A 24,208-nucleotide genomic window follows, 5' to 3' on the forward strand; every position below is an offset into this window, starting at 1 on the left:
TATCTTCCACATCTTCTTCCTCCTCCTCCCATCCCATTATTTTTCTGTCCTTACATCTGAATTGGAAGTGTTTGGCATCTCACCAGGAAGCCGCTGTGAGCTGGCACTCCATTCTCTTTGTTTATTCCATTTATCTGCTAGTTTTCACTGTCTTGGCCTCGGTAGTTTTACAGTTTATTTCTCACCTCCTGCCTCTCCATCGCTTCATTTTCTGCTTCCATTTTATTGCGTTCACAATAACTTGATGGCTTGTGCTTTTAAAAGCTAGACAATGACTTCAGTTCCTTGCTCAAGGGGAAACACTTGCTGGAGTAATGACTGAACCTAAGACCTGTTTTCAGCAGTAGAATTATGCTGGAATGGCGGAGGTCAGGATGTGTTTAAGACGAATATCTTGATTACTTAGACACGCACACAGCTTGTTGCTACAAACCATTCAAGAGTTGTGAGCGTGGAGCAACCTCATAGCCAAGTGGTTACACAAGCCATGTACCCACAACGTCCCTGGTTCAAGTCTGGTAAAGGACCTCTGTTGCATGTCATGCCCTTTTCTCTCTCTCCCCTTGTTTCCTGTCAACCTTTCTAAAGGTACTTTATTTGTCACACATACAGTTTTACAGTGAAATTCAGTCTCTGCATTTAACCCATCCTAACTCCCAAGAGCAATGGGTAGCCATTGTGCAGCGTCCAGGGACCAACTCCGGTTCTATGTCAGAACCTCAGTCACAGGCACAGAGAGGAGAATTAACCTATCATACATGTTTTTAAAATAGTTTTAAAAAGAGATGTGATTGCATTCTTTGCATCATGTTCAAGGTAGGGTTGCTTGTTGTCACCTCTCCAGTTTGTGATATGCATGGTCAGAATATCGAAGTGCATGCAAGTTTTGGAGAGTATCTGGTTTTGTGACTTTACAGATTCTGCAGCTCACATACATCCAATCTAACATTAAGTCCCAATGTAGGAAGTAGTGTGTCCTTCATGTAGAGAATATGATAAATGGTTTGTGGACTGTACTTATATAACACTTTTCTAGTCTTTCGACCACTCAAAGGGTTTTTACACTACATGTAGCAATCACACACAACCTGCTCATCAGGAGGAGCTTACATTCACTCAAACATTCATATACCGTTGGCCAAGCCATTGGGAGCAATTTGCCCAAGGACACATCGACATGTGGACTGGAGGAGCCAGGAATCGAACCGCCGATATTCCGAGTAGTGGACGACCCGCTCTACCTCCTGAACCAAAGCCGCCCCATATATATATGAATGCTCATATTGGCCCTCCCAATCAAAATTTCACAATAATTTGTGCTGTCACCTCACCAAAAAAGACCTATAATTACGTTTGAATGACCGATGCCATCTAGTGGACGTAATAATTATGACCTGGAGAATTGTTATACTTCAGATGACGTATATATAAGTAGATAAATATCCTTATTCGGAGGTGGTGAGATGGTTGGATGGGTTAACCCAGATTGTGCAAAGTGATTGTTTCCTGTTCGATCGTCTCTAAACCTGTGGTTACTATTATTACCATGACGATGATAGTGGTCTTTAGGGATGTAATAAATTTAACCCACACCAAATGTTTGTCTGACCTTAACTAAGTGATTATTGTAACACTAAGCATGAACTTTCCCTAAACCTAAACCAGATCTTAACTACAGCATTGTCACATCATGAAAACATTTTAATTTTAATTTTAACAGTGATTTGTTCAAGCAAAAAACAAATGGTGTCATCCTTCCTCCTGGAGTGCACATGATGAGTCACACAATCTCTTCTGTCTCACCGGAGCTGCGTCAAGGGGAGCGTGCAGGGGAGCAGCTGAGATGTGTCTGGAGTTCAAATTGAATAAGGCACAGATCGTACAGAGTCCAGTCGCTGTGATTGATCTCGTTGCATGTCTGAAACTGAGTGTGATGATGCTTCTGGTTTGAGATGCTGCTTCAAGTTGAAGCTGAAAGCCTGTTGAAAGCTGCCGTGGTGGTTTATTCACAACTTGTCATTTTTTTATGACTGCTGCTCCATCTGTGTTGTTATCAGAGGCAGATGTGTTTCTTCTCTTGTAACATGTGGGGTTTTTTTTCAGTATAGTGACAGTTTAACAAGATGACTAGACAGAAAAAATCATCTGGAGTGATCATTTCTAACTCTTGTACAGTCTTACATATATACATATCTTTCTGTATGTGTGTGTATTTGTGTGTGTGTATGTGTGTTCTTGCCCTCGGTGGCTGGCCTTTGCAGTCCTCTGGCCCGGCTCTCCTCCAGCTGCAGGGTGCTCGAGTAGCAGAGTAATCCCACTTGTGGTACTGCACGGCTGGCTATATTAGAGCCAGGAGGAAGCCCCCTCTACCCTTCCCTCCAGGACTCACACATCTGGTGTCCCCAGATGTGAGTGTGAAAACAATGTGCGCATGCAGCCTCCATCTGCTGCCAACACATGCTGACCCCCCCAGAGAGCACAAAGTTTATTTAAAGATGCTCACTGAAGGTGTCGGAGCCGAGGGTAAAAAAATCAGTCTGCTCACCTTTTATTAAGACTGGTATGAATATTTATGATAGAAAGTTTAATATGCGTCATAGCAGGAAGCATCGAACTGCTGTGAGTTTTATTTTTATTAAGATGGGGTATTTTAAGGAGGGAGGCATAAAATCCTGCTTCATTTAAAATGCAGTTTGCATGGAGTGGTGATTGACGTGGGTATTTAAAGGGCTTATTCATGCAAATTAAAACATTTGAAAAAAAACACAAAGTTTTCTTACTTGCAGACAAATGCAAATAGTATCAGTTGTGTTCTGCTGAGGTTTTGTTATATTATCTATAAGATCAAACCACACATTTCATTTTATACTACACACAGCATTCAGCAGATACTATGATATAGATTCACTGTGAGCACCACAAACAAATGTTGTAATGTGAGTGAATTAAACCACCTAGCCTTTCCTCACTTGGTGTGAAACTTAATAGATGTATTTTTAAAGGAGTTATGTCAAGCTGGGCTTTCCTCTGATCCACCTGTCACATATTAAGCCTTTTAAAATGTTCATTTCCTTTGATTTATTTATTTTAGTTTTCTTTTAAATTAAGAGAACTGTGATTATTTTTAGAACATTATTCATTGTGTATTCTTGAGTTTATTTTTGAGTATTATGAGCATTAGAGCCCTTTTCTGGATGAGATAACTGGCTTCCTGATCACCACACATACACACACACACACACACACACACACACACGCACAGTTTACTGATACAGCTCTTCCACATTTTTGAATTTTCATTGGATCAAATTCTGATAATACAAAAAGTCGTTTCAGGTGGTTCGTGACACGGAAAATGATATTTATTGTTTAACAGCCGTTCCTCGTGTAAGAATTGTGTTTGTGGACAAAAAAGTCTCTCCAGGCGAGTGTGCTCCTTCTATTGGTTCATCAGAACAAGCTGCTGCTGCAGAAACATGTAAATGTGACATGTGTTAAACCATCCACACAGTGAAATGAAGTCATTTGCCTGTGACAGCCATCATTTTTAATTGTGGGAATAAACACATCAGTAGAGTGTTTAACATGTAAACGTGTGTGTGTGTGTGTGTGTGTGTGTGTGTGTGTGTGTGTGTGTGTGTGTATGTGTGTGTGTGTGTGTGTGTGTGTGTGTGTGTGTGTGTGTGTGTGTGTGTGTGTGTGTGTGTGTGTCATGAACAATACTCCTACCTTCATTATCATTGGCATGGTGTTATCAGGGTCAATAACAAAACTCACTTCACTGTTTGGTGAGAAGAGACGACTCAGCAGTTTTGTTTTTTTTGTGATGACGCAGATCGAAACGGCAGAGGAGGAGAGCAGGGAATAAAGAGAGAAGAAGAGGTGTAGAAAGAAAGAGGAAAAGATAGATGCTGCAAAAAAGTAGAATCAAATGAGACAAGGGAGAGATACAGGAAATATAACCAACAGAGAAAAAGAGGAGAAAAAAGAACCAAAGAAGTGATTAAAGTGATAGAGGTATAGCATATGGAGTCTGGATTGTACAGCTGGAATAATTACACTCTTTCAGTGTTTTGATCATTATAAAAATCTAAAATATAACTCAAAGTCAATTTATTAGCTTTTCGTGGAGCTCTCAATCACATCTCATGGTCTTCAGCAGCAGCTCACGTGGTGATAGGTCAGTCATCATCATGATAATAACAGGTGGTCATCATGCCAAAACAAAATCCTGTCATGTGTTTAAAAGTTTCACACACAAAAGAAAGCTCATAAGTTGATCTAGAGTTAAGAGTTTTCATTAAATGAACGTTTAATTTCATATAGTAACTTATATAATAATCTATTACATTACACTTTGAATGTATTCATTTTTATTTATGTCTCATTTAAATTCAAATGGAATGGATTTCTAATGTTTTGAATGTATTAAGTTAATTGATTGTAATGAAACACTGCCAGTCTACAACACAGTCCAGCCTCTGTGTCAGGAAAGAGAACGAGAGAGACAAAAAGAGCTGAAAGAGCTATAGAGAGATGTTGAAAGAAGGCGAACATGACGACGGAAGAAAGACAAAAGACAGAAGGAAAAAATAAAAAGGGGACACAGGAAGTGCCACACAGTGAGAGAGAGTGGGAGAAGGAGAGAGAGAGAGAGAGAGAGAGAGAGAGAGAGAGAGATTTCTCTGTTGTGCTGCTGTGGTCACTCTCACTCTCTCCTGTCTGCTGTAAACTGGACTGGAAGCAGTTTTATGGAAAAAGGATTTTAATTTTTGTGTATCATGCTCCTTTATTTTTTTCTCTTCTGGAAGGACTGCATGTAACATCTGTAACAACTGGAATTCTCAGCCAATTTTTAGCCTTTTCTGACCAAACAGGACATAATGCTGAAGTTTAGGATCAGGTGTGTGTATGAGTGTTTGGAGTGTTTAATGTGTTTCTACAAGGCACAGTCTTTTACTTTCTTTTTGACATGAATTGTGTCATCTTATCTTTAACTTTGTGTTTTAAGTGTTTTTTCAGTGATTTAAAAACTAATTCCTTCCTTTTTTTTCCCCTCTCCTCTCCTTTCTGTCTCTCCCTCTGTTTTTTTCCCCTCCAGTCACAATGAGCGAAAGGTGACCTGTAAGCACCCGGTGTCAGGCGTCCCCTCCCAAGACAACTGCATCTTTGTCGTAAATGAACAGTAAGTCTCTCTGCACTGTGACACGCCCACACGCCGCATTGTGTTCTTATTTGAAAGGTCAGGCCGTCTATAGGCCGCTCCATTCATCACGTGTCGCAGCTGTACTGAACAGCTGTGACAGTGTGTGAATGGACTCTTACCAGACTCAATCTGGAGGGACAGAAGACAGAACAGCATCATTTTTCATAAGAGCATTTAATGAGGTTTAAACAGCGGTGGTGTGCAGGAATGAAGGCCTGCATCACGTGTAGGCTGAGTTAAAGCTCTGACTGTTCCATGATAATACGTTCTACATATGATAAGTAGACAGTGTGTCTCCATGCAGCTGCAAGGCCTCTAACAGAACATCAGTGTGCAGCTCTCCAGCAGAATGGCCTGTACTGGAGAGCAAAACAACTGTAATGCAATGTATTTTGTATATTACCTGTGTTTAAAACAACAGAAGCAGTACAATCTTTTCTCAATTCCACACAGAGATAGATCTGTTACTGTAGCATCAGGAGTAGATATGTGGACCTGAAGCGATATGGGATTCTGGTTTACCTAGACCAGCTCCCAAACCACACATCTTTAAGTAGTCTGATTCAGAATTCAACTTAAATTTCAGTGTCTTTTTTTAAAGCTGTGTAGATTTGATTTTGGACACATGGATATCAATGCAATGCAACAAATGCAATGATAAAGCAGAAATTGTCCAACCAAGAAAAAACAGAATCAATCAGGATTTAATTAAAGCTAATGAGACTCGACTTGGACAGCTGAGTTGATATTAAAGATATATAAATATATTAGATATTAGAATGCAACAGTAATGCCATATACAGTACTGTGTAAAAGGCTTAGGCCACCACCATCATACTAACAGAAAATACAGGAAATATGTACACAAAATGTAACATTCATTATTCAATATTATTATTAATTAAAGTTCCATTCCATTAAGGTTTAAGAGAGCCAGGTTCAGGTCCTAGCATGAGTATGTGTGTCGAATACAAACCTCCAGTTGAGTCTAACTTCTTCTTAAGAGGAAACATAGGCAAACAGTCAAATCATGACCTAAACTATTCATTATAAAGCATCAGAGTTTACATCCATCCTCCTCTGCTTCACCTTTAACCTCCTGACATTTCAGATGCTCTCACTTTCTCAGTTTGACTTTCAAATAAAATGGGTTATATAATCTGGATAAACTTCTGGGAGTGTTTGATGGCAAATATACACATCATTCACCGGCTTGTGTCTGTGTCCACAACATTTTCCAGAAGTGAAGCGTCTGTTTTTTCGGCAGCCACGTTTACGATACAGTGGAGCTTTTACAACGTGAATACATGTTTGCAGCTCGTTCACAGGTCTGGTTTACAGCTGCTTTGTGGCTTTACTTGAATATGATAAACATTTTTGCTGCCTCTAACTTTCTCTGTGACAATGTCAGGATCAATAAATAATGATTCAATCTGCAGCTCAGCAGCTTGGTAATGACTGCTGGTTTGGCTCCTAGTAGTTATAAGCTGCAGTGATTCACTTCAGTGTCTGACTACACAAAGAGAAAAATATGCAAATGAGAATGATTATATCCAGATTTCTTCTTCTATAAAACACAGTGCATGTGATCACAGAGATCTCTAATTTGTTGTATATGTTGAGACAGTCAGTAATAAATGCATTACATCATTCAAAGTTCATTTTAAGTCAACTGTCAATACATAAAAGCCTTTATACACATTCACCAGTGGATTTTACACCCAATTACGCATAGACCCGGGACATGCTGTTGGCACAGCCATCAGGAGCAATTTTTGGGGTGAAGTTACCACTGTATTCACAAAAGGGCTTGAATGAAAGCTTAGAGTGTCCCCTTTAAAATGATATCCAAATATCCTGAACATTAGCTGAAAGCAAGATATGCACCATCGTCTAAAATGCATTTTTTTCTAAGGGAGAGGTTAACTTCATCAGCTGATTACTGTAATATAGCTGTGACTCAGGAAGGGTTATTATACCAAAATATCATCTACAGACACGGATCCTTTCAAAAGCACTTTGAGTGATACCAACAAGTGACATTTTGGTCTCAGGCCCATGGACTAAGGACACACGGACATGTTTACTGGAGGATCCGGGAATCTAACCTCCAATCTTCCGATTGGTGGACGAGCCACTCTACCTCCTGAACCGGCCCTGTGGACATTAACACTGATCTAACTGCCTGTGTTACCTTACTTTGTTGCAGCGATGTTCCCAGACACCAACTTTTAGTTTGGTGAGAATTATACGAGTGTTACAGATATAAACGATGGCCAAAACTACAAAAAAAAAGACCTTGAGTGTCTGTCAGCTGTCATATCTCTACAGGAGAAATACTTCCATGTTTCCCTTCTGGGCCCTGCTGCTGCAGTCATGCTGGACTGTTTGACACCGCTGTCAAGTTGTTTGACTGTGGAGAATTTAGCTCGGCTGCAGTCCACTGTCAGACTGTAAATCCTTCATGGGCTTTTTTTTATTTTTTTTATTCTTCCTTTAAAGAGTCCCAGTCTGATTGTGTGTCTGCCTCACTGAGGGTCAGTCAGTCAGTGAATGCCATCACTGATTACACTGTTTCTTTCTATCTGTTCGTCCATCTTTCTTTCACTTTACCTCCTCTATCTGTATTTCTGCGGCTCTCTGTGTTTTTTTTCTTTTTTCTTTTTTTTTTTTTGAACAGCTACAGTCTCGCAAACTGAAAAATAAAATCTCGTTGAATGTTTCGCCTCCCTCGCTCTCTGCTGTCGGATTGAGCGACTGCTGGATGCTCCCCACCCGTCGGCTCCAGGAATGGGATCCATTCTGTGGACGACACAAACAATTTTTATTTTTTATTTTACAAAGAGACTGCTTTCTGCCCCTCGAGAGACGACGTAAAAAAACGGCACAAAAAAAAAAAAAAAAGTGAGGATGACGGGGGGGCTGAAAATGAGATTCAGGAGCGGCGCTTCTTAGAAAAGACAAACAAACTGCAGCAATTACACGCTCCACCTCCAAAAGAGTCATCAGGACGGCATTTCAATCCGTCCTCGTCTCCAGACTGTGCAGCGGAGATACCGACCTCCTTCACCCCACACACACACACACTTACCTCCACACACTGTTTTACTGCTAACAGGTTCAATGGAGCTGCACTTTCTGTGGCAGCACCTCTCTCTCACTCTCTCTTTCTTTTTCACACACTCTCTCCATCGCTTTCACACACACCCCCCCCATTCATCTCCCATCCCAATTATCTCCTCTGTCACACCGCTCCTATTAAAGAGTGCTGAGGTGTGTGCATGCCTGTATGTGTGTGTGTTTGTGTGTGTATGTGTGAGTTATGCAAATGAGGAAAAGCATAGTTTGTATTTTTATACTTGTTGAGCAGAGTGGAGGTGAGAAAGTCACGAGGAATGAAAGGTGTTTAACTGAGGCGGTGCTGCTAATGAGAGTTTCACCTTGTTCTGCCCTGATTGGTATGAAAATGTGAGTGGAAGCGTAATGTCTTTGCTTTAAAGTTCAGGTTAAGTAAGTTGCAGTCATGATGGACAGACAGAGACCTGCAAAGACACAACGTTTGGTTTCTGTGGCTGCAATGTTTACTACCCTGTTTACCCTTAAAGCTAAAGTAATGATAGAATCCATCTACAAACTCAGATTTTTGCTAGAGCTTTTATAGATGTAGGGCTGATTTCAATATTCTTATATACTGGAAAAGTCTGTACCAGAGGTTGTGTATGGGACAAACTAAAGGTTACATTATGTAACATCAGGACTGTCCAAACTATTCCATAAAGGTTCATGTAGCTGCGGGTTTTCATTCCAACCAATCAGGAGCACACCAGGCTTGACTCATTTAATCAACTGATCTCAGACTTCAGACAGCTGATTGGCCGAATGGTGTGCTCTTGATTGGTTGGAACAAAAACCTGCAGCCACGCGGCCCTTTATGGAATAGTTTGGACATGTCTGATGTACACGAATATTTGAGGGACTTTGGGTTTGAGTATTAATTTAACTAAATTCTGCTTACCAGTTGCTAATCATATCATAAATCATATACTCATTAAACACATCCAGTGATTGAGCTTTACACTCCTATTGTCAAAAAACCATGGTAACATTGTCAGACTCACAATGGAGTTTTAAAAAAGAAAAAAAAATTGATGCAGCTGAACTAGAGATAGTCTTTTTTTATTCTTATTCTTTGTCAGAACCTTGCAACTACATTACCCACAATACATCAGGACCACTGACAGTTTGATTGAATATACTAATAATAATACTTTGGCTTTGCACTGTAGATTTTTTGTAGAAGAACAAACATCGTTTGTTTTTAATCGTATCCAAATCCCAAAACAGCAAATTGCAAGTGTAATCTGTAATTTGAAGCTTGACACAATTGGATGTAATCAGAACAGACCCACAAATCAGCTGTAGGTTCAATCTGAAGGCACAGTAATGGAACATGTCTGGTGCTGTACTTACAGTAGCACCTATTCATCTGATTTGGACCACTGGCAGAGAAAAATCAATGGCAGGTATTACTTCAAATAAGGTGTTCTGCCCTCTGGAATACAGCCAAATGTGGCCTGTATTCAGTGGTTTTCAATAATCCCCTCTAGCCTCCTTCAAGCAGAAGAAAGCTTCAGAGCTTCGCTAAGACTCAACGGACCAGAACTACCTTCACACAGTTGGTGTTCTGAATACTGTATAGACTGTTAATGTTCAGCTGTGAACATCACCAACAAATGGACTATTGTATTGTGTAACTTTCTTTCACATTCATCAGTGTAGCGGTCATGAGGAGTATTACTCAGCCTGTGAAAACAGTTGTATAATATCTTCTGAAGCCTTTACTGGCATGAAAAGGTTGGAACATGTAGAGCTTCTGTTCATATAGTTTATAGTAATATATGTAGTAATATAGTAATTTGTTATATAAAGTTTTTACTGGGTTTTTTTGTGCATTATTTTTTACCTTTAAAGTAGCCAGTTACTTCAAACATGACAGAGCATTGCTGGACATAAGGAATTGAAACCCAGACACCGTCCTATCCGGACCCGGACCTGTAAATGATGACATATTGAGGATTGTTAAATTTTGTCTGAGTGTTTCTATTTTAACGGGTACACCTCATCCAGCTATTACGGTAAAAGTGGAGCGGCCCTAGGAAACTCACAGACCACTGTGCATAGCCAATCTTCTCACGTGATGCTAATCAGCCAATAAAATCTGTGGAGACACTTGGAGACACTCAACTGTCAGTGAGATACACATGGAGAAATCCAAAAGAGTTTCAACATTTTTCACCATTCCAGCCATTTTTTAAAACTACAGGAGTAGAACTACAGGAGGAGAGGAGAGAGGGTGGACCCCACCGCCAACAACAGGTTTCAGCAGCTTCAGGCTCACCTGGGACGAGCACAACAGTCATTTAGTGAAAAAGGAATAGCAACACCTCTCACATCAGGCGGCTAAAAAGGTTCCCAAAGATCTTACGGGACCTCCACAGAGGCACAACCAAGTCCTGCTTGGTATGGGAACTGCATTACCCTCAACCACAAAGCACTGCCCAGGCTCAAACAGACAGCCTGGAGCACAGTGGATGTGAGCTTCCTTTCCATCCAGGACATTCACAACAGACAGTGTGCCAGTAAAGCCCGCAGGATTATCAAAGACCCCAACCATCCTAACCAACCCAACCATCCTAACCATGGACTGTTTCAGCTGCTGCCGTTTGGCAGGTGGTATCGCAGCCTCAAGGCCCAAACCAGCCGGCACTGGGACAGTTTTTTCCACCAAGCAACCAGGCTTATGAATAATGGACACGTATGGCCTGTTGCCTGTCTGTCTGTCTGTTTGACACACACACACACAACCACACACACATTAATCAGCATACAGACATGAGACCAGTATGAAGTGAATGAGCGTATTTACCAAAATATTTAACTTTTTCTGTTAACATGATCTTCCAACCCTTTGGTATTAGTAGAGCGAGGGTTGGAAGGGTGATTGAAGTAGTGGCTTCATATAGCAGTAACACAATAAATTAGCTTAGCATTATCTTAAGATATGTAGGACCTGAGGCTCTGACATAGCTCCATGCCTGCTTTGAGATAGATACGGTTCATTTCTACCTTCTTTAACAAAATACACCTGTCTTCTTTACTAGTACTGATGATCCTCATAGTCTCTTTCTCTTGTTAACCATCCCTTCCTTCCACCACTGCCTATCACACATCATTTCATTTGTGCTCCTGCACTGTCTGAGGCTTTTTATAGAGGTCAGTGCACCAATGCAGCTTTCCACCTATTCTAATGCCCACTCCTGAGGAGAAGTTTAAATTAAGGCATTGCTAAAACCCACATCCAGAAAGCTGCTTTTTGTCCTGTGGGTGAAGTTTCCCCTCCTCTCATCTCTTTAGTTATGTACTGTAAGCTTCTGCAGCTCTTGCTTTTATTAATGACTCTACTTTCCTCCTTTTTTTCTTGTTTGGGGTTATATTCAGCTCACTAATATATCTTGTTCTCTTCATCTCCTTCATGTTTTCTGCTCTCTCCATTCTAAGAAGTTTAGAAGTCGGGGAGTTTTTCAATTTTCAGTTGTGACCCTTTCTGACACTTTGTCTTTTCCCTTCTTTTTTCCTGCTTCCTCCGTCTGTCTCCTCGGTTAATTATTAACATGTTCTTGCACACACGTCTTCAGTCGTCCGATTGTGCAAACAACAGAGAGATAAAAAAGATAGGAAAACAATAGAGAATGATAAAAGAAAGACATGCAAGACCCAAAAATAAGAAATAAGGAGAGACAAAGAAGAATGAAAAGCAGAGAGTTTGATGTGGTGCTAATGGGAGGCACTGAACGATGGCATGCTGATGGAGTGATCAAAGCTATGTCTGGGAATGCTGATGGAAAAATAGTGTGACTTTAAATTAATAATCACATTGTCTGGAGGGAAGCGAAGCACTGATGGATGGCTGTTTATTAGAACAAAGAGTTTTTGGGTTTGACCACGAAAGCTTCCTGTTTTCAAATGCACTCGCATGACGTGAACCACTTTTTTATTTGCACCTTAAACAAAGTCACTCTTTTTATGTTAATTTACTGTTTATGTTTTTCACTTTGCTTATACATTCTGTAGCATGACTGAATTTAATTTTAAAGTCACAATTTAAGTTATTATTTTGTCATCTCTCTCCCTCCTTTGTTCTGTTTCTAGTGTGAATTGTGGACAACTTGTCCACCCTGACAAGCCCCTAGAGGCTCTCCCAAGGTAATGATCCCCTATATCACTGGAAAGGCTGCTTTGGCTTCAGCTTCTATCAGCCTTGATGCTTTCAACACTAATTTGCTATTGTCAGTGGCTATAAACAATTTGCTGCATGCAGAACATCTTGTAAGCAGTGGCTTTGATTTAAAATTTAACATGCAAGAACAGTTCCTCATCTGGGAGAGTTGCCATCTTATCCAGTCAAATGAGAAGATCTCTATTAACATGTTTAATTACAAGATTATTAAAAAAAACAAGATATTGTAGGTTTAGAAGGAGTTTAAGTCATCTGGATGCAGAGGAATCCAACAAAAAAGCACAGTGTCATCAGCAAAACATCAGACCAAGTTTTTTGCTGCACTGCTACTTCTAGCCTGGCGCTTTGATGGCCCATAAAATACCAACAAGAACACATTTCTGGTAGTTTATGACATTTCTTACAACTAAGTTAGCTTTCTCATAATTTAATGAAACACTGTTGAGCAATGTTTTAGCATTTAATGGATCTGTTACACCAATGCAGCCCCTCGGTTATATTTAACCCAAAGCTTTTTCAGTTTGATTGTCCACTTAGATACCAACAAGTGCTTATGACAAGATACCTCCAAATGTTTCAAAAGTGTAATCCCTTTCTACTCTTTGGATTGCATCATCCATGAGGAAGAAGAAGAGGGATATCAGGGAAAGAGATTCCACTTAATAGACTTTATCAGCATGATGTTTTTATTGGAAAATCTTATCAGTAAGCACCATTACATTAAAACAACAAATTACAGACCTCTTTTTATTCTTCATTTATCATTTCAAGCCCTGTGTTGTAATCCTGCAGTATTCCCTGTAAACCCTGGGAATATGTCTGGTAGGGTTAAGCAACTGACCTGAATACCATTTAAAATACTTATTTCCTGATAACATATCCACAATATGTTCAAATATTGCTGTAGTGAGTCATTGTATTTCTCAATTTTGTCATACTTCATTTAATTGTTATGTACCCCATACACATTCAACAGTACGTTTATGGTGTTTTCTCTTTTATTGTATCAGTATTATTTTATGGGAACTCAGCAGCTGCTGCTAATTATGATTATTTAATCCCCCACAGCTGAAATAAATGCAAATAAAGCATGCAAACAAATAGCTACACATATGCTCATACATAGCTATGAGACGATACATATTTAAAGCATGTAAAGAACATTTTGGAATGACAGATAAGTGACAATGATCTTCTCATGTGTCTTTATAAGACGGCAAACAGGCAAGGCTGTTTGGTTAATTTCTCTAAAATATAAATTCAAACCCACTGTGCTAACAATGAAAAGTGAATTTCAGGTAAGTCAGTAATCAGTGTAGAAAGTCTGCTTTTCCCAGAGCTAACACCCTGATCCAAAATGTCAGGGCGCCTCTTTTTCTCCGTTTTTATCCCCATCCATCGTTTTAGTCGACACTTTAGTCCTTCTCTTTAGTTCTTTTTCTTCCTCTTTTGTTCCGCCTCTCGCTTAACACTAACTTTATTTCAGACTCTGCGTGGATTGCCTGGCGAGCTTCTATGCAATACTAACGCACAAATGATATTGTGGATGATTAATGTGCCGTGAGTTGTGTCTGCAGCACACTGCAGAGAAAGTGAAAGTTTCCTCTCTGAATAATGCCTACGTGTGTAATGTAACAGGAACTAATGCTTTTTGTGTTGCCATCAGAATCAAATTAAATCCCTTTTTTTCCTCCAGCAGGGTTAGGGTTTGAATTACCTCTGAAATGATGAAATGAAACCAGTTGTCTGACTGCCACTGCTAATACACACACTTTTACTTGCTGAATGACAGGCTTTCAAAGTAAAAGCCTAGGATTTTTTTTCCTAGATAAAGCTTTGAGGACTGCAACTCATCTGATCCAATCTACAAACTTTAAAGGAGAATCTCATTACTCAGAGATGTAGTCATTTTATCATTATTATTATTATTATTATTATTATTAACATTGTGTGTAAAGTCATTTCAAGTTTATTGTAATTGGAATGATGCACTCACCAATTACATGTTCACACAAGCAGAAATTCCCTTTTACTGAAACTACAACTAACATAGTACTGCATGCAAAAAAAAAATGGATGTTTGAAATAGAGCTGAGTCATCCATCACTTCGGTCACATTCAGAGCAGATAAACACTGGTGCTCACAGAATCAGGGGGGGGGGGGGGGGGGGGGGGATGCTGTACTGCAAACAAACAGATCAGGGGGGAAAAAAAGTCTTTTATTTCATTCAGCTCTCTGATGCTGGTTAGATGGCAGAGTAACAGCCTGTGCTGGCAGCGCTCACGCAAACATGTTTCATCAGCATCACTGAAGTAAGAATAAACACAGCAGCCGAAGGAAAAGGGTTATGGAAGAAAGGTTAGTAAAAGCTCAGATAACCGTGCGACTGAAAGATGAAAAGACAGAAGAGATGAGACAGAGGGAAGGATTGAAGGCAGAGAGATGGAGAAACAGATTGGCTACGTGTTCTGTGGGCGATTTGTATTGTGTATGTGTGTGCGTATTAGTGACATTGCCTTAGAAGTAGGGCTCTTGTTACTGGAGGCGAGTGAAGGCCTCCCCCCTTTCTCTCTCTCTCTCTCCCTCTCTCTCACAGTCAATTGGCCAGCAATTCAGTGTCACTGACAGAGCCACGAAATGGGAGCAATTTCAGAACATCCGCCTCAGGCACAATGGCTCTCTGTTTCCTAAAGGCTAAATGCCGTCTCTTGCAAACATTGCTTTCACAGACAATTGAAACTGGTATACATGAATGTTGCCAACTCAGCGGAAAAGTATTTCATAATGAATGTATTCTGACTCTGAATCCTTGAGCTCATCGGGTGAAGTCAGTGAGGTTGTCAGGCCGCCGCTGTGAGAAGACTGACGGGTGTTTTTGTGCCCACACTGTGGGTGTCTCAGAGATATAAACACATAGCAGGGTGGACAGATAACACAAACAGCTCACAATACATCATATAATACCCTGCAGTAAATATCAGCTTGCTTGTTCGGCTTTTGGCTTTTTGCCAAGACTTCCAACTCACTGGCCATTTTAAATAGGTTATTCTTTAATGCAGGTTTCATGTTTGCCATTCAGAATCTGCTCTTGGTATATGAGAACTTTTCTTTCATGTCATTTTCCAAGATTTTCTAAATAATGATTTGGATAGAGAGATCTGGTCTGGCTCACATTTTTTTGGCCATGTGTGGAAAAGAACTCCACAATATCTAATAGCAAACTTGTTATATGGTAAATGGACTGTGCTTATATAGCACTTTTCTAGTCCTTCAGCCACTCAAAGTGCTTTTACACTACAAGTAACATTCACTCATTCATACACACATTCACACACCATTGGCGCAGCCATTGGGAGTAATTTGGTGTTCAGTATCTTGCCCAAGGACACTTCGACATGTGGACTGGAGGAGCCGAGAATCAAACCAACAATCTTCCTCCTTAACCACAGGCTCATTAAAAAGCTATTTCCCATTAATATAGTATATCCAGCAGACTCATTAATTCCAGGTCCTTTTTCTGTCATAAATCGACTATCCATTGTCCTTTTTAGCTCTGTTTTGGTCTACACCAACTCCTGACAAAAAAACAAAAAGTCTCTTTAATTGCTAGATGTTCTACTTATTATCTAGCTAGTCACTGCTGATATCTGTGTGCTCTTTGGAAACTGCTTAGCCTACAGCAGCTACGCCTTAAACCCTTAGTGCCTTTAGCACTTCCATTTTATGACCTGGAAGAATCTTCACAACCATGCTGCATATAGAACTGCTCCATGAGGTATATACAGCATATGTAAATGTGCACAGGAGAACTGTTACTTGCTGATGTCGACTCTCAAATCTAAAGAGAATCAAAGCTATAATTGGAACAACAGATATGCTGTAGCTTCTAAGGAATTCAAGTTGTGCTACAAGCCTCTAAAGTACTTTAAAAGCCATAATTAACCATAACTTTAATTCACCGCTGCTGCTCCCTTAACTAATATTAGTAATTTATCCCCCATTAAGAGCTAAGTATCAAATGTGACAAGCTTGCCTTAAGTGCTTTTACCAAACTGAGGGATGGATAAGTGCTGTGAGTATCCAGTTCTATATATATATATATATATAAATATATATCATCTTATAATTCATGACATCAGGGGCTCTTAAAATCCTGCACTGCACAGAACTTTGATTGGTGATTGATTCTTTTGAACCCTCTGAATAAATGTTACTGATTATCAAGTGGTCAGTCATCAGTTTTAAAAACAGGTTCGGATATGTTTAATGTATTGACATTAAGAGTGAGGTTTGTATTTGATACATGGGTTCAGTCAACATTTCATTTGCAGAGTTGGGCTTTTTTTTCTTCTGGTTTCAGGGGACGAAATGTTGCTGAGTAGGCTGGAATATAGAAAAGCAGATTATCAGAGTTGTCAGGGGAGAATATAGAAGAGCTGCTAATGTGCTAAAAAAGCATTTAAATTCTTGGCGTGCCGATGTTTATGTAAGTAAAGTCCTTTATTAAATGAGTAAAGTTTATTTATATAGCACCTTTCACAGACACCAGTCACAAAGTGCTTCCTAGTCAAAATGAATACAGATATAACACACAGGGAAAAAACAGGCATAAAACCCAAGTGAAAACATAAAATACCACATGCTTTCTAACGGCTTGTTGGAACAGATGGGTTTTTAACTGCTTTTTAAAAGAGTCCACAGAGTCCAGACACCTCAGACATACTGGGAAACTATTGTAAAGCTTAGATGCTGCTGGTCGGAATGCACAATGTCCCTGAGTCTTAAAACATGTCTGAGGGACACTGAGAAAAACCTGATCAGAGGACCAGAAGAGCTCAGCTCATGGTGTGAGGGTGTAGAAAAGTGGTCTCCAACCCTGCTCCCTGAGAGCTACTGCCCTGCATGTTTCAGGTATCTCCCCACTCTAACACACCTGAGTAGCTGAAGCTTGTCAAAGGGCTTGGTAACGAGCTAATACTTAAATCAGGTGTGTTACAGTGGGGAGATACCTAAAACATACAGGGCAGTAGCTCTCCAGGAGCAGGGTTGGTGTGGCCTATGGTTTAATATGGAGCCTGGCCATATACAGCTCTATAAGTAAGTACCAAGACTTTAAAATGAATTCTGAAATTAACAAGAAGCCAATGCAAAAAGGTGTAATGTGTAACCACATGTTGGATTGAGCAGAGCAACAGCATTTTGGATGGTTTGTAAATGGTCCAGAGAAGGTTTGTTGAGGCAGGTATTAAGGTTACTGTATGGCAAATTATAAAGATTAGCAATGTTAAACTGTAGTTTTATTTTCAAAAGATTGAAACTGTGCAGGATAAAGAGTAAAATGATAGCAAGATGATGGTATTACAAAGGGTTAATAAAGAAGGTAAGAAAGGTATCTTTTTTTATTATTATTACATCGTGGAAAGAGCTTGAGGAGAGATAAGGATGTCCATTTCTCACCCAGGAGTAGATACTGCTGCTGTCTTACTGCTTATCTGATCCACAGTGTGGGACAATCAGACATGATATACCTGGGAGACAAACCAGTGTTTTTATCAGCACCAACAGCCAGTGTATGTGTCACTGTAGGTGAGGTCTAGATATATTCAAAGGTGTCAGAGGCAGTCTTGGCCAAAAACTTAACATCAAACAAAATCATACACTTCAGATTTCTGATCAGATCCAAATAACAAAACTACCAGAGCCCAAAATACTACAGCATAACCAAGCCCATTTAAAACCTTTTTTCACCCATCATTCTTTGTGGTAGCAACCATCTACTATTTGTAAGATTTAGATTAGGAGTCGGCATCAAATTTGTGTCAAAGCTAAAAGTCCAAAATCCCAAAAGTGATGAACAGTATTAGCATGATCAGTAGTGTAGATTACATGTAAAGTATTTTAATGGGGGCATTACACAGAAGGCAGTGAAGTCTTTAAAATGTAAAGGGTCTGTCCTCTGCGGAATAGGAATGCACTCAGTAATTTTCACAGAAATCAGCACATCATATTTGGATATGTTTTATGTATGAGTGGAAAAGAACTCATGGGTTTGAAAGCCAAAGGATTTATAAAGGGACCATGGGAAAAAAAGGAGGAAAAAAGCATATACATTTATATAAATATATGTTGAGTTGTTCCGAAATCTGGACCGAGTGTCAGACGAACAGATGAACTAAAATGGTCAACAATTTAACCACCAGCCAAAAGATTGAGTATGATTCCTGAGAAAATATCTGGCTTTTTTTAACTGTGTTCCTCTACAGTAAGTTAATAACTGTGTCTGGCTGTGTGGTGCTGGGCAGGTAGTATACAGTGGGTTCAACAGAGCTAGGTCCAAATGGGTCCCAGTTGAAAGTTAAAGGTCCAACTTGCCCATTTATCCTCTCTTTGCCTCCCTTACAAAAGCAAAGCTCTTGATTAGCCATGAATGTGCATTGTAAAGTTGATTTCTAAAACAGCAGCAAAAACGTTTATTATGTACGACCATGTCTTTCGTCTTCAGGGATAACTGTAATTAAAACCTTAAAGTCATGTCTCTATAAATGTGTTGTTGTGTACCTGGTCACCAGCTCAGGGACTGTTCAGCATTATCTTAGGGACTGGCAGCAGTCCCAGACTTTCATCCTCACAAGCCCTACATTACACTCAAAGAAGTAATGAAACAAACTTGAACATTAATAATAATTTTTTGGACCGTGCAGAATACAAATTGGGATTAGAACTGCAGTATGTAGGATCAGAATCAGAAACAGAAACAGGTTTATTACTGAGGAGGTTTTTATATGCAAGGAATTTGCTTTGGTCTGATGATTGCGTAACAATAACCGTAAACATAGTGCGAGGACAAAGTACAAGTAACATAAGTGACAAATTAATAGTAGAAGATATGAAAAAGTGTTATAAAAGTAAATTTGATATGGCTTTTAATATGGTCAGGGAATATGCAAACATTTACAGAATGAAGATTAAGGATATGTGCAAGAAAATGTATGCAAGATGTGCTTTAATCCAATGCATAAGTCAGATGTGGACATGTGCATTAATGTACATATGGCAGGTCCTGGAGGGACTGCAGGTTGCAGCCAATCACCCTCTCAGCAGAGATAATGATGTGTGCTGCACTCTATCTAACTGTGTGATAGTGGTGGAGTAATAGAGGATGATGGTGCTGTGGAAGTGCACCATCATTGACTTCGGCAGATTGAACTTCTTCAACAGCTGCAGGAAGTACATCCTCTGCTGAGCCTTCTTAGTAATGATGCTCCCACTTGAGGTCCTGGGTGATGATAGTTAACAGGAAACGGAAGAACTCCACAGTGTCGAAGGGGGAGACACACAGGCTGACCATCTCCACTTTCTTTAGTGTTGAGCTCAAACTTGTTTTGGCCACACCCAGTAACCAGATGGTCAACCTCCCACCTCATCCACCCCTAAAAGATGAGCACAATCAGGATGGTGTCATCTGCAAACTTGAAGAACTTCACTGATGACTGGAGGTGCAGCTGTTTGTTTACAGTTAGATGAGTACAGGGGAATGGACGCAACCTTGAGGGGAACCAGTGCCGATGGTCCAGGAGTCCAAGACGGAGTTTCCCCAGCTTCACATGCAGCTCCCTGTCAGACAGGACACCTACATGTGGTGTCAGGCTTGTGTAGCTGGTAGAGCTTGTGCTATAGCAGAAGCAGGATGATGGTGTTGAAGGCAGAGCTGAAAGAAGATCCAGGACTAGGTGCTGTAGAATGAAGTGGAGGGCCATCTCTACTGCATCGTCCACTAATCTGGTGGCTCTGTAGGTGACCTGTAGGGGCTCCATTAGTGGACTTTTGATGGTTTTAAGGTGGGACAGTACAAGTTGCTCAAAAGACTTAATTACAACAGAGGTCAGGGTGACAGGTATGTAGTCATTGAGTCCTGTGGTCCTTGTTATTTTAGGGACAGGGATGATGGTCTTGATGCAGGCTGTTACATGGCATGTCTCCAGTGAGGTGTTAAAAATGTGAACACCGGAGACATCTGTTCAGCACAGTGCTTCAGGGTGGAGGGTGAGACTGTGGTCCAGCTGCTTTTCGGAGTTTCTGTCTTTTGAAAAGCCAGATGACACTATCTTCTTAAAATGTCTAAGAAGACACAATCTGTGCATGTCCTAATTTGTGAAAACAGTGAGTTTCATTGACGTGGTTTGTATTATGTCGACCTTGGGAGCAAAGGTAAAGCTGTCATTGTGCAGTAGTTTTAATCAAACTCGGGGACCTTAAACTTTCTCTTTCTCACATTAGCTATTGTCCTTTTACTCTTCTAGGGGCAAAAAACTTTGAGCTAGATCAATTTGTCAGGCCAAGCTGGCAGGCCATTTAAATTGGTTGGATGTCGAAGCATATATCAGTGGAGACAGCTGGAGAATAATAGCTGTGATTCATGCAGCCAACTCTCTTCCCCTCTGTCTTGTGTTCTCACTTTCTTTATCTCGGTTTCTTTTGCTCTTGTCTCCGTCGCTTCCCTCTCTGCTTTCACTCATTCAAGCCTCTTAAACGTTTCTCCCGTTCTCTTCCTCCTTCTTTTTAATGGCCCTAACAGAGACAGTGTGTCATTAAGAGAGTGAAGATAGGGTCTGCTTGATGAGATGGTGGGGGTTGGCTGATTGGCTGACTGGATTCATAGATCGGCATGGAGACAGATTCTGCCTCAGAGATTAGCGACTCCCCTCCATCATCTTGATAGTGCAGTCGGTTACAATACAGCGCACACGCAACCATACACACTCACCTGAACACATATACTAATTATTGTAACAGAATGAACTAATTTAACCAAGGGCACAACCCCCTTTGTAGTTCAATCATAAGAATCCTCACTTTGCACAGTTATTTGTCCAAGAATTGTGTAAGTCCATGTGACTTGGGTTCTTCAATCCTTGTTTTTCTTGTAATTTAGCAGTTTAAAGGTACAGAGTCAAACACAAGAGTGCAATGCTTTGTTTTTCAGCAATGAAAACAAAACTGAAATGGTAACATCTCCAATCACTGTAAGCATTGCATGGTACTGAACATTACACATATACAGGTCAAATGTCTGACTGACTCCCTCTCTCTCTCTTTGTCTCTCTGTCTCTCGCCCTGTGGCAGGCCCGCCCCGAAGACTTCATCAGAGCAGGGAAGCAGCAGTGACAAGAAAGAGCGTCCCATGAGCACCATGAGTGAGGCATCAAACTACACAGGTGGCTCCGACTACAGCACTTTCCCCGGCAGCCCCTGCACCACCGTCACCACCGGCACCACCACCACCTGCACTTCATCCACACGGGTCAGTCTCCCTCCAAATATCCTTAAACTTTAAGCATGGCTCTAATGAGCAGTTTAATCAAAGTTCTAAATCTGGACCCATAATAATTAAACTGCTGTGACTGTAGTTATGACCTCAGTCTTAAAGTTTAATTTATCAAATATTATTAGAAGACAGAGGCTAACCAAGCTGGGTAAGGCTGAAGAGCCACCTTTAAGAAGTGATGTGTTTTGCATATAAGAGTCAAAGAGGGGCACCTGTTTTTGTGGCACAGCTGTTGTCCAGACTGAAATATCTTACTACTGGGTGGATTTTTATGAAATTAAGTGCAGCCATTCAAGGTCCTCCAAGGATGACTGCTATGACTCCCCTGACCACCATGTGACCACCAAATTGTGACAATGTTGGCAATGAATGACATATCCCAACAATTATCATGTCAGTATCAAGTCCAGTAGATGTTCATAGTTCAGAGAGGTTAAATCCTTGTGATTTTTGTATCTATGGTCAAAGGCAATTTTCAACTACTTAACAGTTCTACAAATACATCCAATGACGTTGGCGATAGTTTTAGTTGAGTGAAATACATTGACAACTATTGGATGGACTACCATGAAATTTGTCTCAACATCTTCACCTATCACTTTACTGTATATGTGCAATAAACCCACACATGCATAATGTCATGCATAATCTAACTCTTAACTGACTGTTTAGCATATACCACATGTGCCAAACAGAGGACATGCTCAATGGAATAAGAGTTCTAGTGTATGTGTGTGAATCCATTGGCTGCCATGTTGGCACACTTTTACGTAGGAAAATAGGATGGTGTGCTACTTTCTTACTATCATTATGGTGAGTTCAGTGTGTGGGATGGGTATGAAATGATGTAGCTGATGATTGTTGCATGGGGTCCAGTAACAATGATACTCAGTATGCCTATCTTAGGAGTTGGGAGAGGGTTTCTAAAGTTCTGGTAATGCCTGTGGAGGCCGGGTCATCCAGGGTGCTCCACTTCAGATTGTTAAAACCAGGTAGTCCTAAAACTTCAGCCGCATTACCCACAACTCCTGACCCATGGTGTCCACTATGAGATCCAGCTGTTCATTGTAGATGGTGACGTTGACTCCAGCTCTGAACAGCTGGTCAGCTTTATCCACGCCTGGCCTCCCCACGTGTCATTCTGGGGGACGATGCCCAGTTTCTTCCTGACTGGTCCATTGTTCTGTGGAGGGGTTGAATAAAGTAAGCTGCAAATGTTAAAATGTCCAGCTCACAAGCTAATTACCTGCGATACAGTTACATTTGGCAAACATATTGGTTTGTCGTCATCCTAAAAGCCATTTACTCCCTGTCTCTTAAAAGTTAAAACAAGCAGGGTTATATTAGAACAAAATAATTGATCTTATAGTTGTCCATATTATATTGGACGATGCAAAATGTTATTTTTTACATTCATTGTTGAGCATACTGTATTGATAATTGATGGAATGAATGAAAGGAATTGATGGAAGTGATTCATATCCACATTAAACTGTCAGTGCAGCCGCTAACACCCCTGAAAGAGTTGATTTGTTGTTCATGGTTGTTTATAATGGTAACATGCTGAGTCTTCACTGATCACAGCACTCTGCGACTCTCCTGGAATTTGCCATGTTGTATCATTACAACTCATTTCAGGTTAGAGAAGTGGGGGTGTAAAGCTGGCTACCTTAGCTGTATTAGCAGTGAGTGTTGTCATCTGCACAGGTCACTGCTCTGTTAGATTGGACAGCATGTCGGTTTATAAATGGTTAATGAACCACACAAACACACAGGAAATAAATATGCATGGGTAGATCAAATCAGAGGTTCCATGCTTTCATGAATAAGTGATATATTACTTCTGCTTACATGGGGCAAAAGAAAGTGTAACACCGCATATCTTTATATATTCATGACAAGTCATTATTTATAACCTAGCTGTATGGGTCCGGCTTCGTGCCTCGCCTGAGAAGCATTTAAAAAAAAGAACGACACACAGCCTGCCTATAGAAGAAGATGCCTTTTAGAAAAAAGGTTATGTTTTTGCCATGTACAATACATTTTATGTTTTTCCCATCTGCTTAAAATGCCACCACAGTGACAGCATGCAGGCTAGTACTGCCACAAAAAAAACCTGTTACTATATTAAATGTAGTTGATGGTGACTGAAAAACAGGTTCCAACATCTGCTGGAAAGCCTGAAACCAAATGATGTTTAATGACATGTTCAATTATCACATAATGGGTATATTGTTCATGTGCACAAATACTTTTGGCAATTTTACAGTATTATATACTATATCTGAATTAAATTTTCTTTTATTTAAAATATACTGCATACTGTAAATGGATAGTAATACTGTCAATGTATTTTTTCTGCTGCGCTCAGCAGTGACT

At 40.2% G+C, this 24,208-nt stretch overlaps 1 protein-coding gene across 2 annotated transcripts in view; it reads left to right on the plus strand.

The window, feature by feature from the left end:
* Positions 1-24,208, plus strand: part of LOC134004233 (pleckstrin homology domain-containing family A member 5-like) — a 238,712-nt gene that overhangs the window by 155,624 nt on the left and 58,880 nt on the right. For both annotated transcript variants that reach the window (XM_062443434.1, XM_062443435.1), the window contains exons 4-6: positions 5,102-5,185; positions 12,416-12,469; positions 21,628-21,805. In XM_062443434.1, the coding sequence (XP_062299418.1) occupies positions 5,102-5,185; positions 12,416-12,469; positions 21,628-21,805 (316 nt within the window). The remainder of the gene's footprint in view (positions 1-5,101; positions 5,186-12,415; positions 12,470-21,627; positions 21,806-24,208) is intronic.

This window comes from Scomber scombrus, chromosome 22 (genome assembly GCF_963691925.1).
Source record: "Scomber scombrus chromosome 22, fScoSco1.1, whole genome shotgun sequence".
Lineage (NCBI taxonomy): Eukaryota > Metazoa > Chordata > Actinopteri > Scombriformes > Scombridae > Scomber > Scomber scombrus.